The 12,667-nt window shown below is 42.0% G+C and overlaps 1 protein-coding gene across 1 annotated transcript in view; it reads right to left on the bottom strand.

The window, feature by feature from the left end:
* The window catches only part of DENND6A (DENN domain containing 6A), a gene marked incomplete at both ends in the record, with an annotated part of 59,600 nt that extends 47,135 nt beyond the window's left edge, over nucleotides 1-12,465 (bottom strand). Inside the window, 4 exons of the mRNA XM_080715616.1 lie at nucleotides 879-991; nucleotides 3,950-3,992; nucleotides 4,100-4,138; nucleotides 12,229-12,465. Of these exons, the coding sequence (XP_080571742.1) occupies nucleotides 879-991; nucleotides 3,950-3,992; nucleotides 4,100-4,138; nucleotides 12,229-12,465 (432 nt within the window). The remainder of the gene's footprint in view (nucleotides 1-878; nucleotides 992-3,949; nucleotides 3,993-4,099; nucleotides 4,139-12,228) is intronic.
* Between the last annotated feature and the right edge of the window lie 202 nt (nucleotides 12,466-12,667).

Raw genomic sequence — 12,667 nt, 5'->3', positions numbered from 1 at the left:
TCTTCCCTAGCACCACACAAAAAATAATAATAATATATAATATGTAATAAACATATATAACATATAACATTTTATATATCTTTGTTTTGGTGGTACTAGGTACTGAACCCAGGGACATTCTGTCTCTGAGCTATACCCCTAGTCCTATTCTATTTTGCATTCTGAAATAGGGTCTCGTTAAGTTGTAGAGGGCCTCACTAAATTGCTGAGGCTGGCTGGAAACTGTGATCCTCCTGTCTCAGCCTCCCAAGTACTAGAATTAAAGGCATATACCACTATGACCAGTTTATAAACTATCTATAAGGGATTACCCAGGGAATGACTACTTCAACTCTGGATGATATTTACTGTATAGCACCACATCATCCCCACATTTAAACAAAGAATTATTAACAAAAGAATATCATCTCAGCACTTTAATCCAGTTCTTTTTTTTTTTTTTTTTTTGGTGGTACTGGGGGTGGAACCCAGAGGCTTTCTACCTCCGGGCTATATGGGCTATACTCCCAGACCTATTTTATATTTTATTTGGAAACAGGGTCTCACTAAGTAGCTGAGGCTGGCTTCGAACCTGTGCAATCCTCCTGTCTCAGCCTCCCAAGCCGCGGGGATTACAAGCGTGCGCCACCACGCCCGGCTGCACTTTAATCCAGTTCTATAATTCATAATGGCAATAGGCTTCAAGAATAATAACATTATAAAGTCTTCTACACTTACTTGTTAAATCCTTATCATTTAGACTCACTTAAGAAATTCAACTATTTAATAAAGTAACAAAACAGAAGCAAAATATTTCTGAATCCTATCAAAGATAACTGAATAAATGGGTTCTCGAGTTTCTTCTCACATGGATATTTTTCTATGGTTACTTTTCCAACCTTTAAGTAAACTGGTAAATCTTTGTCAAATTGATCCAGAAGACAATGGAGAGACACCCTCCTCCCAGAAGACTGTCGAAATCTAAAACAAAACTGGGTATCTCCAAGACAACCTAATGAAAACAAAAAAGAAATTAAGGATATCTTAGTATAATATTTATTTATCCAGTTTCATCAGTCTTAGAGTTGAAAGAATCCTATAAATCATTTTAACCCATTCTGTCACATTTTTAAGAAAACAAAGTGCCTTTTCCAAGTGCCTCACAAAACAATTGTGATACGCTCTAACCAGCAAAGACCGCTATGGAACTAATGACATTACAATACATACGAAATTTACTAAATATACTACATCCATGGGGTAGTGACTATGTTCTAAAGTTGACTGTAACAACATTGTAAAATTATGCGTGTGTGTTTGTGTGGTACTGAGGATTGAACGCAGGGGCATTCTACATGTAAGCAACACCCCCAGCAATATTTCATTTCTATTTTGAAACAGGGTTTCCCTAGGTTATCATATACTAGCTTTGAACCTGCAATTCTCCTCTCTCAGTAGTTGCATAATTCTGTTAATATACTAAAAATTACTAAATTGTATGAGGCCGAGTGTACAGTTCAGTGGTAGAGGACTTGCGTGGCATGCATAAGACCCAGGGTTTGGTTCCCAGCACTACAAACAAACAAATCCACTGGATTATACACTTTATATGGGTAAATTGTACATAATATAAATTCTATCTCAGTAAAGCTACTATTTTTTATGTCACTTCATTGCCAATTTGAGCAAAAATTGAAATTTCTTTTCTTCATTCAAAAAATGAGCTGGAGCCAGGCATGGTGGCACAAGGTTGTAATCACAGCATTCGGGAGGCAGAGACTGGAGAATTACAGTTTGTGGACAGCCTCAGCTACTTAGTGAGGCTCTCCACAACTTAGTGAGACCATTTCATATATAAATAAAAATAAAAAATAGGGAAGGGGGTATAGCTTGGAGGTTGAATGCCCCCGAGTTCCATCCCCAGACCTGCAAAAAAAAAAAAAAAAAAAAAAAAAAAAAGCCAGATGTGGTGGCATACACTTGTAATCCCAGCATTCGGGAGGCTGAGACAGGAGGATCACGGTTCTTGGACAGCCTCAACTACTTAGTGAGACCCTCTGCAACTTAGTGAGACTCTGTTTCAAAATAAAGAATAAAAATTAGGGCTGGGCGTATCGGTTGGAGGTAGAATGCCCTTGGGTTCCATCCCCAGAACCATAAAAAATTTAATAATAAGAATAATAAGAATAAAAAGTAAAAGCCAGCGGGCTTGGTGGCGCAAGCTTGTAATCCCAGCATTTGGGAGGCTGAGACCAGAGGATCGCAGTTTGCAGACAGCCTCAGCTACTTAGTGAGGCCTCCACAACTCAGTGAGACCCTGCTTCAAAATAAAGAATAAAATAGGGCTGAGGGTATAGCTTGGAGGTAGGATGCCCCTAGGTTCCACCCCAGTGCTAAAAAATAAAAAGAGAGAGAGAAAGCTATAACAATAACCAGCCATGGTCTAAAGAAAAGAATGCACAATACAATCTGCTCAGAGTTCATCCTACAATTCATATGACTCAGTTTGAGTCCTAGAAATCTAATCCAACACTCACTGTACATTCAGAACTGTCCATGTAGATTTTATAAGGAAAATAAAGACAGATCCTATTTCTTCATTATGTCATTAATAGACAAAAAAAACTCAGTAAGACTGTAATAACTACAGGTCAGAAGAAAAGACCTATGGACTCTCAAAGGCAAACATCTAATTTACAGAGAAATCACTCTTTTTTCACAGATCTAACCAAGGCTGAGTTCCAAATATATAGGAAAAAAATCTGGAAGCATTTATACAGAAAAGAGGAAAATGCTTAAAATATTTTTAAATGGCAAGTTTTCTAAATCAGATTAACTAAATTAGCAGGATGTTAGAAGTAACCACAAAAGAAGAGGGAACTGGTATGGATGCTCTTTTTTTTTTTTTTTTTTTTTTTTGCAGGTCTAGAGATGGAACCCAGATGCATTTGACCTCCGAGCTACACCCCATGCCCTATTTTTTATTCTTTATTTTGAAACAGGGTCTCACTAAGTTGCGGAGGGCCTCGCTAAGTAGCTGAGGCTGTCTGCAAACCATGATCCTCCAGTCTCAGCCTCCAGAATGCTGGGATTACAAGTGAGCGCCTCCACGCCTGGGTGGCTACTTTCTTTATAAGGGTCTAACTGTGTGTGGCCTGAGAAGCTGAATGTTCTGGTCAGTATACGCCTAAAAAGCTGTTTTGAAAATAAAACAAAAGAGGTAACCTGAAAGATTACAATTAGGACCACACAAAGGGAAAAAGCCTGAAAGAGACCAGAAAAACAAGCTTAATAATAAGCAAAGATTTCTGTTTTTAATACACCAAGCACAATTCCAAGTGCTTACATAATGTATTAGCCCTTATAAAAATAATCGGTGGCCATGTTTCATAACTGAATTCACCCTGTTTTTTTTTCTAACTCACTACTTTTACAGAGTTCTGGCAAGCTTCTAATAAAGTACACACTCTGAGTCCCCAAACACACCAATGTTGTTTATTTTCAATCTCTTCACTATTTCAACAGTTTATCATCCTTGATGTTTTACTTCATTATATCTTAACAGTTACTTTAAAAGCTGAACCAGCCAGGCATGGTGCACACTTGAAATCCCAGCATTTGGGAGGCTAAGACAAGGAGGATCACAGTTCGCTGACAGCCTCAGCTACTTAGTGAGGCTCTCCGCAACTTAGTGAGACTCTTTCAAAATAAAGAATAAAAAATAGAGCAGGAGGTGTAGCTCAGAGGTCGAATGCCCTTGGGTTCCATCCCCAGTACTGCCAAAAAAAAAGAGTTGAACCAACTAAAATCAACAATGACGTGACTAGGCATGGTTAAACTAGGAATCATAACCTCTGCTAAAATCAAGTGTGTACTCTAATATGCTATCTCAATTAATTTTCATATTTTAAGGTTATAACCAGTATCCTGAGTATAAAATTCAACAAGATATCACATGAAAAATAGTTACCTGAATTTGAATCTGGAAAAGACAAATAGCAAATATTGGTTTTCTGTAAAAGAAAACAAAAGCTATATATGCTGACATACACACACAACACACTAATAAAAATAAACAGAAATATAATGGTAGACTATACAAAGCAGTATTTTTACTTACTTCTTTATCAGTAAGTTTGGAATGTTGAGGATAAATTACCTAGAAAGAAAAGAGATAATTTTTTAGACATAATATTAGAGTGTACTTCTGAAATTCTGGTTGGCTATGGTCAAAGAGCTTTAAAAACTGCTTCGCATCCAGTTGTGGTAGGGTGTGCCCATCTCCCAGCCACTCAGGAGGCTAAGGCAGGAGGGCTTACTTGAACCAAAGAGTTCAAGGCCAGCCTGGGCAACATAGCAATACTCGATCTCAAAAAGAAAATAAAAAATCATGAACTTTAACAAGGAGGAAGCTGGACAGAGCAAAGACTTTAGCAAGGGGCACTGGCCTTGGAATAGAACAGGACAGACATGCAGAGAGAAGCAGAGAGGAAAGACCACACAGCCTGAGACCAAAAAATTACATAAGGAACTGAGTAAGATTTACATTAGGTTAAAAGAAACTGACATCAAAATTATCTCTAAAATTGGCCATAAAAGGGACTAACATATTGGTTACGCATTAAATAATAGACATCAGTTTTTACATGCATTAACCTTATTACCTTTAGTGACACTCTCAGGATATTATTTTCCTATTTTATAATTTAAAAAAGGGAGATTCAGACAGTTGAAGAAACTGGCCAATAATCACACAATGAGAAAATTTTCCAAACTCTAAAGTTTAGGGCTCTTTTCACTAGACTGAAATCTTGTCCAAGAGTTGATAGGTCTTAGCGAGGAGTCCAGAGTGGTGGCACACACCTGGACTCCCAGTGCTTGAGAGGCTGAGATAGGACTGAAGGTTCAAATCTCTAAAGTCTAAGCTCTGTCCATTGGCCTGGTTCCAGAAGAAAAGAGTCGAGTTTGGCTAAAATTAGTACCAGGGCAACCCAAAGTCAAGCATAAACTATGAGGGAGCAAAGACTTTCACAAGGGACACTGGCCTTGGAATAGAACAGGACAGACATGCAGAGAGAAGCAGAGGAAAGACCACACAGCCTGAGACCAAGGCCAAAGCCTGGGTTTCACGTCCCATGGGACTCACGCTACTTCCTGCACTCGGCTCTCAGGCTGTCTACAATCCTCTCTCTCCCTTTAAATTTGTTTGAGAAGACTTTTGTTCCTAATAATAAAATTAATCCTTGGTGGATACAAAATTACATAAAGGAAATGAAGCATTGACACAAATGCCAAATATTAATAGAAGTTTGATATTTTCTAGTGTTTATTTTTTATTATTATTTATTTATTGCAGTACTGGGGATGAAACCCAGGGGCATTCTACCTCCAAGCTACACCCCCAGCCTATTTTTTAATTCTTTATTTTGAAACAGGGTCTCACCGAGTTGCAAAGGGCCTCAGTAAGTAGCTGAGGCTGTCCGTGAACGGTGATCCTGTCTCAGCCTCCCAAATGCTGGGATTACAAGCATGTGTCACCACGCCCGGCTTATTTTCTAGTGTTTATAACGTTCTCTTCTGGCCAAGTTTTCATGTTATTCTCACTCAAGAAAAAAAAATTTTAAGTAAACTAGGTAATTTTGGATTTAGATAACTAATTCTTTACTACATAATCCAATAATTTGAAAGCTAGAAATGAGAGCATAAAATCCAGGGGATTTCAAAACCTTGTTTCAAAAGGACAAGGATTCTGTGATGCTTCCCTGGGGCCACCTCACTAAGCACATCCTCTATGGTCGACACAGTTTTTAGTCTCTTCTCACCTCAAAAGATCTCTTTAATGTCTCCCTCACTCAGGACAAGTCCGTCCATAGACATTTAATGCCCAGTCAACCACCCCGCACCCAACCAAGTCCTCAGCCAATTGTATCAGAGTGAAAACCTGCTCCAAACAAGGCTTGAGTACCTTCCTCTGGCATCTGAAATAGAGGAAAGGAATTGCCCTTTTCAATGATGTGGTTGAAAGGGACAATTTCTTACCATAAAGAACAGAGAAATAAGAAGTAAGCCAGGCATGGTGGCACACCCTTGTAATCCTAATACCTTGGAGGCTGAAACAGGAAGATCACAGGTTCAAAGCCAGCCTCGGCAATTTAGCAAGGCTCTCAGCAACCTAATGAGACCCGGTTTCCAAATAAAATCGGGCTGGAGTGTAGCTTAGAGGTAGAATGTCTCTGGGTTCAATCCCTAATACTGAAAAAAAAAAAAAAAAAAAGAAAAGAAAACCAGAGAAGTAGAAATAATTCTGTAGGAAATGAGCATGAACAAAACCCATTAAAAAAGAAAAGGACAAAAACAAGGCTTTTCTAAGCTAGGCATGGTGGCACACATGGGAGGCCGAGACAGGAGAATCTTGGGCTCAAAACCAGCCTGAGCGACCTAATGAGGCCTTGTTTCCAAAAGATAAAATAAAAAGGGCTTGGGATGTAGCTCATGGGTAGATTGCCCCTGAGTTGAAACCCCAGTACCAAAAAAAAAAAAAAAAAAAAGAGGTCGTGCTAGATCTGGGCTCCCTCTAGTCGTTTTCTGAAGCTCTACTAGGCTTGTACTTAAATAGCTTGAAACACTGTGTTCTCACAGTAAGTTCTCCTTTTCTGCCTGAGCTAGTTTGTTTTTGTTTAAAAAAAATAGTTTTTGTTGTATACACACACACACACACACACACACACACACACACACACACCATTTCAGCCAGATTAGCCATTAAGATTTTACATTAGACTTTTTATTACACAAGAACAAAATTCCCCTACTTGAAAAAAGTACTTCTAGGTGTGGTGGTGCATGCCTATAATCCCAGTACTTGGGAGGCTGAAACAGGAGGATCTCAAGTTTGAAGGCACCCTCAGCAACTTAGTGAGGCTGTCAGCAACTTAGTGAGACCCTGTTTCAAGATAAAAAAATAAAATAAAATAATAAAAATATAGGGCTGGCAGTATAGCTCAGAGATAGAATGCCCTGGGGCTCAATCCTTAGCACTACCAAAAAAAAAAAAAAAAAAAAAAAGTACTTATTCTAATACCTTTTTTATTTTTCTTTTGTGGTACTGGGAATTGAACCTAGGGGCATTCTACCCCTGTATATATCCCCAGCCCTATTTTACTTTTATTTTGAAACGGGGTCTCACTAAGTTGATTAGAGTCTCACTACTTGCTGAGACTGTCCTCGAACCTGTAATACTCTTGTCTCAGCCTCTCAAGTACTGGGATTACAGGCATGCACCACCACATCTAATTGAGGCTTAGTACCTCAATTCCATTTTACAAGTGAGAAACTTAAGACCCAACTTCACAAAGTTGGAGATTCTCTCCACTGAGAAGGGAAGTTCTAGAAAATCAGCACTGCCCAAATGCAGAACTAAATAGGTCTTAAAAATACTTTACCAACATTAATGTACCTAATTCTCACAACAGTGCCATTATATAGGAACTGTTATCCTATTATAAATAAAAACGAATGTGAGGCTCAAGTAATTTGTACAAAGTCACATGGACTCTTCTTGCTGCTATTGCTGTTTTGTTCTGGGGGTGGAACCCAGAGGCTTTCTACCTCCGGGCTATACTCCCAGACCTCAGCCTCCCAAGCGCAGGGATTACAAGCGCGCGCCACCATGCCCAGCACATGGCTCAAATTCAGGCAGGCCAGCTCTAGAAAGTAGGTTCTTGATCACTATTCTATACTGTCCCTATAGCAGGGATTTAAGCTCAAACAACGGCACTGTTAATGCATTTGTAAGAAAACTACCAATAGGTGCGGTTTGTCCTGGAAGAAAAGCTACTTCAATGTGTCACAGGTCCATGAGATTCAATGACTGCCTTTTTGATAACACAGATGGGTTCAATAATACTAATGTACAATTTTAGTTTATATCTATTTTTTAATTAACCTTCCTTTTGAACTCAAGGGCATTCTCCCTCTAAGCTACACCCACAGAACTATTTTTTTGAAACAGGATCTAAGTTGTGGAGAGCCTCAAGAGGTTGCTCAGGCTGGCTGAGACATCCTCCTGTCTCAGCCTCCCAAGTACTGAGACTACAAGCTTGGACCATCACCCCCAGTTTAACCTTCCTTTACAGCATCCTTCCTTGTGCATTATGGGATGTGGCTGGAGCTACTATGTCACTTCTCCAACACAAGTTTACACTTCCAATCCCACACTGGCCATTCTTTCCTGTCCATCTGCAACACATACATGGCAACAAAAGTGAAATATATTTTTCAGAGCCGGGCATGGTGGCTCATGCTTGTAATCCCAGCATTTGTAAGGCTGAGACTGGAGGATCGTGGTTCATAGACAGCCTCAGGTAATACTTAGTGAAGCCCTTTGCAACTCAGTGAGACCCTATTTCAGAATAAAGAATAAAAAATAGGGCTGGGGGTATAGCTTGGAGGTAGAATGCACCTGAATTCTATCCCCAGTACCACAAAATAAAAAAATATTTTTCAACTATGTTGTTATGTTAGTTACTAATTTGTGTTCATTTTCTTCTTTTTACTTGGGGCAAGGTAGCCAGGTATGATAGCACATATCTATAATCCCAGTACTTGAGAAGCTGAGACAGGAGAATTACAAATTCAAGGCCAGCCTCAGCAATTTAGCAAAATCCTCAACAACTAAGCAAAACAATGTTTTGCTTAAACATTAAAAAAAGACCCTGAGAGCTGGACCTGGTGACGCATGCTTGTAATCCCAGCATTCGGGAGGATTAGATGGGGGGATCACAGTTTGTGGACAGTCTCAGCTACTTAGCGAGGCCCTCTGCAACTCAAGGAGACCATGTTTCAAAATAAAGAATAAAAATGGGACTGGGGAAGCCAGGCGTGGTGGCGCACGCTTGTAATCCCCACGCTTGTAATCCCCGCGCTTGGGAGGCTGAGACAGGAGGACTGAACAGGTTCGAAGCCAGCCTGAGCTCCTTAATGAGGCTCTCAGCAACTTAGTGAGGCCCTGTTTCCAAATAAAATATAAATAGGTCTGGGAGTATAGAACAGAGGTAGAGAGCCTCTGGGTTCCACCCCCAGTACCACCAAAATAAATAAATAAATAAAATAGGGCTGGGGTATAGCACAGAGGTAGAATGCCCCTGGGTTCCATTTTTAGTACCCCCCCCCCGCCAAAAAAGGACTGTAGCTCAGAGGCAGAATGCCCTGGTACCAAAAGGGGGAGGGGTTATAATATTCTACACTGCTCCCTCAAAAAAAATAAGCAAAATTGTTTTGCATCTCATCTAACGTGTTTCTTTGGACTCTTTATTAAAGAATCTTTCCCATGTCATCCTATGTCTTCTAAAATCAGTGACCCTTAATCTGTAGGAAATGAAATAGAAGGCTTATGGAGAAACCCAAACAGTCCATGAAAGCATACACATAAATATTTCTTAGCTTTTTTCAGTGAAGAGTTCATGGTGTTCCTTTATTAATTTTTTGGTAGTACTGGGAATTGAACCTGGTACACTCTCTCTCTGAGCTACACTCCCAGCCCTATTTTATCTTTGTACTTTGAAACAGAGTCTCAAGCTAAACTGTGGAGGCTGGTCTATAATCTGAGATCCTCCTGTCTCAGCCTCCCAAGTACTGGTATTACAGGCATGCACCACCAATCCTGGCTAATTTTTTTTAAGGTCCAGGAAACAAAAGTTAATGACCACTGACCTAAAAAAAAAACTCTGTAGAGTAGTATATATCATGAGAAATAAAGTACAAAATAAGTCCTTTAATGACTCATATTTTTGTAACATCTTAAGCATGTTAAGCATTCTGTTTGTTTAAATATATATATATATATATATATATATATATATACACACTCACACACACTCATCCTGTATGAAGAATGTCCCAAATGATGAGAATACAAAAGGATCTCCTTTAGCTATTTGAAAATGCAACAAACTACAACCCAATCCTGTAGTTTTTGGTTAAATTCTACTTTGCTGTACATGTAACTTCAGGTTAACGTGTCAATGTAAATAATAAGTGGCTTATAAATGTCTCCAAATGGTTTGTTCCTACCTCAATAAGAAAAAGAACTGCTTAAGTATGCACTTACTCTACCAGCAAGTGCCGAATGCCACCGTGTCCGGCAGTGCATTTGACTGTATGTACTACTGAGAGTTTTCATTCCCCAATGAATTGCTGTCTCAGTCTACAAACATACAATAAAACGTGTTACATTTCAATGTCCAGTAACAAGCACACTTCCTAGATTAGTAAAAATGCAATGCTGACTGGACTGCGTAAGGATAAGACACCAAGACAACAGGTTGAATACAAAAGCAGTAATTTCACTTTAAGCACAACTTCCCTGACCAATGTTCTTAATCAATTTAGGCCACCAAAGACAGGATGAGATTAAAATCTGTCACCACGCCGGGGGGTGGGGGTGGGGTGGCACACGCTTGTAATCCCAGCATTCGGGAGGCTGAGACCAGAGGACCGCGGTTTGCAGACAGCCTCAGCTACTTAGTGAGGCCCTCTGCAACTCGGTGAGACCTGGTTTCAAAATAAAGAATAAAAGATAGGACAGGGGGTGTAGCTCGGAGGTTAAATGCCCCTGGGTTCCATCCCCAGACCCCCCCCCCAAAAAAAAAAATCTGTCACCACCACCAAAAGAACAAGAAAAAAAGAAAAGAAAAAAATATCCTCAACGCATGTCTTTCTGATACAGATTTTCTCAGGACACATGAAGACAATTTCTTATGTTACAAAAAAGACCCTAAACATTGCCAAAAATGACTAAGGTCCTAAAGCTTCTCAATACAATGCTCTAAAGAGGGAAAATATGACAGACTGACAAGCAAACAATTTTCCTTATATTCATCTTGACATCACTTTTCTGTGCAACTGTTCCAGAAGCTGTATTAAGAAATAAAAGCCGGGCATGGTGGCGCACACTTGTAATCCCCCTGCTTGGGAGGCTGAGACAGGAGGATCGCACAGGTTCAAAGCCAGCCTCAGCGGCAAGACCGCTGCTTGAGCCTGCGAGGTCTGGATCAGTCCACCGGGTAGCCAGGCCACAACTGGGGCCGTCAAGAGTGGGATCGGTATTTGCAATGCAGCATGCACAGAGAAATATCGCAGAAAATTAAAACCAGATGCTTCCCCTAATCAGCAATAACTAGGAGGAAAGGGGCAACAGGCAAAGGTCGAGATATAGAAAGGGCCCTATAGTGAAGCAACTAAGGTGACCAATCAGAGGGTATGGAATAGGGGAGGATGGAGCCTCTTTAAAAAGCAGGAGGTACATAAACACATGTATCAAAGTTAATCACCAAACAAGCATGGGATAGAGGGAGGGGGAGGGAATGGGATGGGGGCTGGATGAGGGCTAATTGGATGATGTGTGCTTGTATATCCTCTAAAGTCTTGTATTCCAATGTGATGTATGATTACAATGCACCAATAAAAATAAATTAAAAAAAAAAGCCAGCCTCAGCTACTGAGTGAGGCTCTCAGCAACTTAGTGGGACCCTGTTTCCAAATAAAATAGGTCTGGGAGTATAGCCTGAAGGTAGAGAGCCCCTGGGTTCCACCCCCAGTACCACCAAAATAAAAAAAGAAAAGAAAAGAAAAGAACAGAGCTGGGCGCAGTGGTGCATGCCTGTGATCTCAGTTCCTGGGGGTCTGAAACAGAAGTATCACAGGTTCGCGGCCAGCCTCAGCAACTTAGTGAATCCCTCCGCGACTTAAGTGTGAGACCCTGTTTCAAAACAAAGCATGAAAATAGAAGTGGGGGTACAGCTGAGAGATAGAATATCTCTGGGTTCAATTCGAAGGAGGAGGAGGAGGAGAGAGAGGGAGAAGTAAGAAGAAGAAATAATAATGAGGAACAAATCGGAGACAACGCATGCTGAGACAAGCATTTTGGCTCAAACCGACTGAGATGCTCTGAGTTACTGCAACTGACCAAAACAATTGAGAAAGTCCCAAACATCTGCGTGCAGCCTTCCCCGGGTGCAGCTAACCCTTTTCCTAATTCCTGGCCTCTGGGTTGGTGTTTTGTTTTGTTTTGAAGCAAGCATTTAGGAGGGGCCTGGAGAGAACTTTTCACCCCTAGCCGCAGCCCAACATCCTCCCTCGGGGGCTGCCGGCCACGCCCGGATGCGCGGCAGCTGGTCCAGGTCCTGGCCCGCCGGCCTCGAGCTCCGCTGGAGCGGCCAGCGCGGGAGCCGGGGTGCGGCCGAGCCTCACCTCCACCGCCTGGCCCAGCTCCAGGTCGAAGCCCACCACGCACACGCAGTGCAGCCAGGCCGAGAAACCGTCCCAGCGCAGCAGGCCCCGGCCGCGGCCATCGTCCTCCTCTTCGTCCTCCAGCGCGGCTCCCGCCGCCACGAGAGACGACACCTGGCGCCCCTCGGCCGCAGCCACAGCCTCGTCCAACTGCCCGAGGGAGCCAGGCCCCAGGCCCGCCGGGGCCCGCAAAGCCATCCGCCACCCACTTGCTGTTCGCGCCGCCTCCGCCGAGGACCGCGCCGCAGAGCGCCCCCGGCTCCGCGCACGCGCAGCAGCCGCTGCCGCAGCCGCCCGGACCCGCTCGAGCGGGGCGGGGCCGCGGCCACGTGACCCTGAGAGCCGGGGCCGCCGGCGTGCTGACGTCACGCGCCGCCGGGCACGGATTGCCCCGCCCGCC

Source organism: Muscardinus avellanarius (assembly GCF_963383645.1).
Source record: "Muscardinus avellanarius genome assembly, chromosome: 18".
Lineage (NCBI taxonomy): Eukaryota > Metazoa > Chordata > Mammalia > Rodentia > Gliridae > Muscardinus > Muscardinus avellanarius.
The sequence above is the reverse complement of the archived record's forward strand: the minus strand, read 5'-3'. Positions and strand labels throughout refer to the sequence as shown.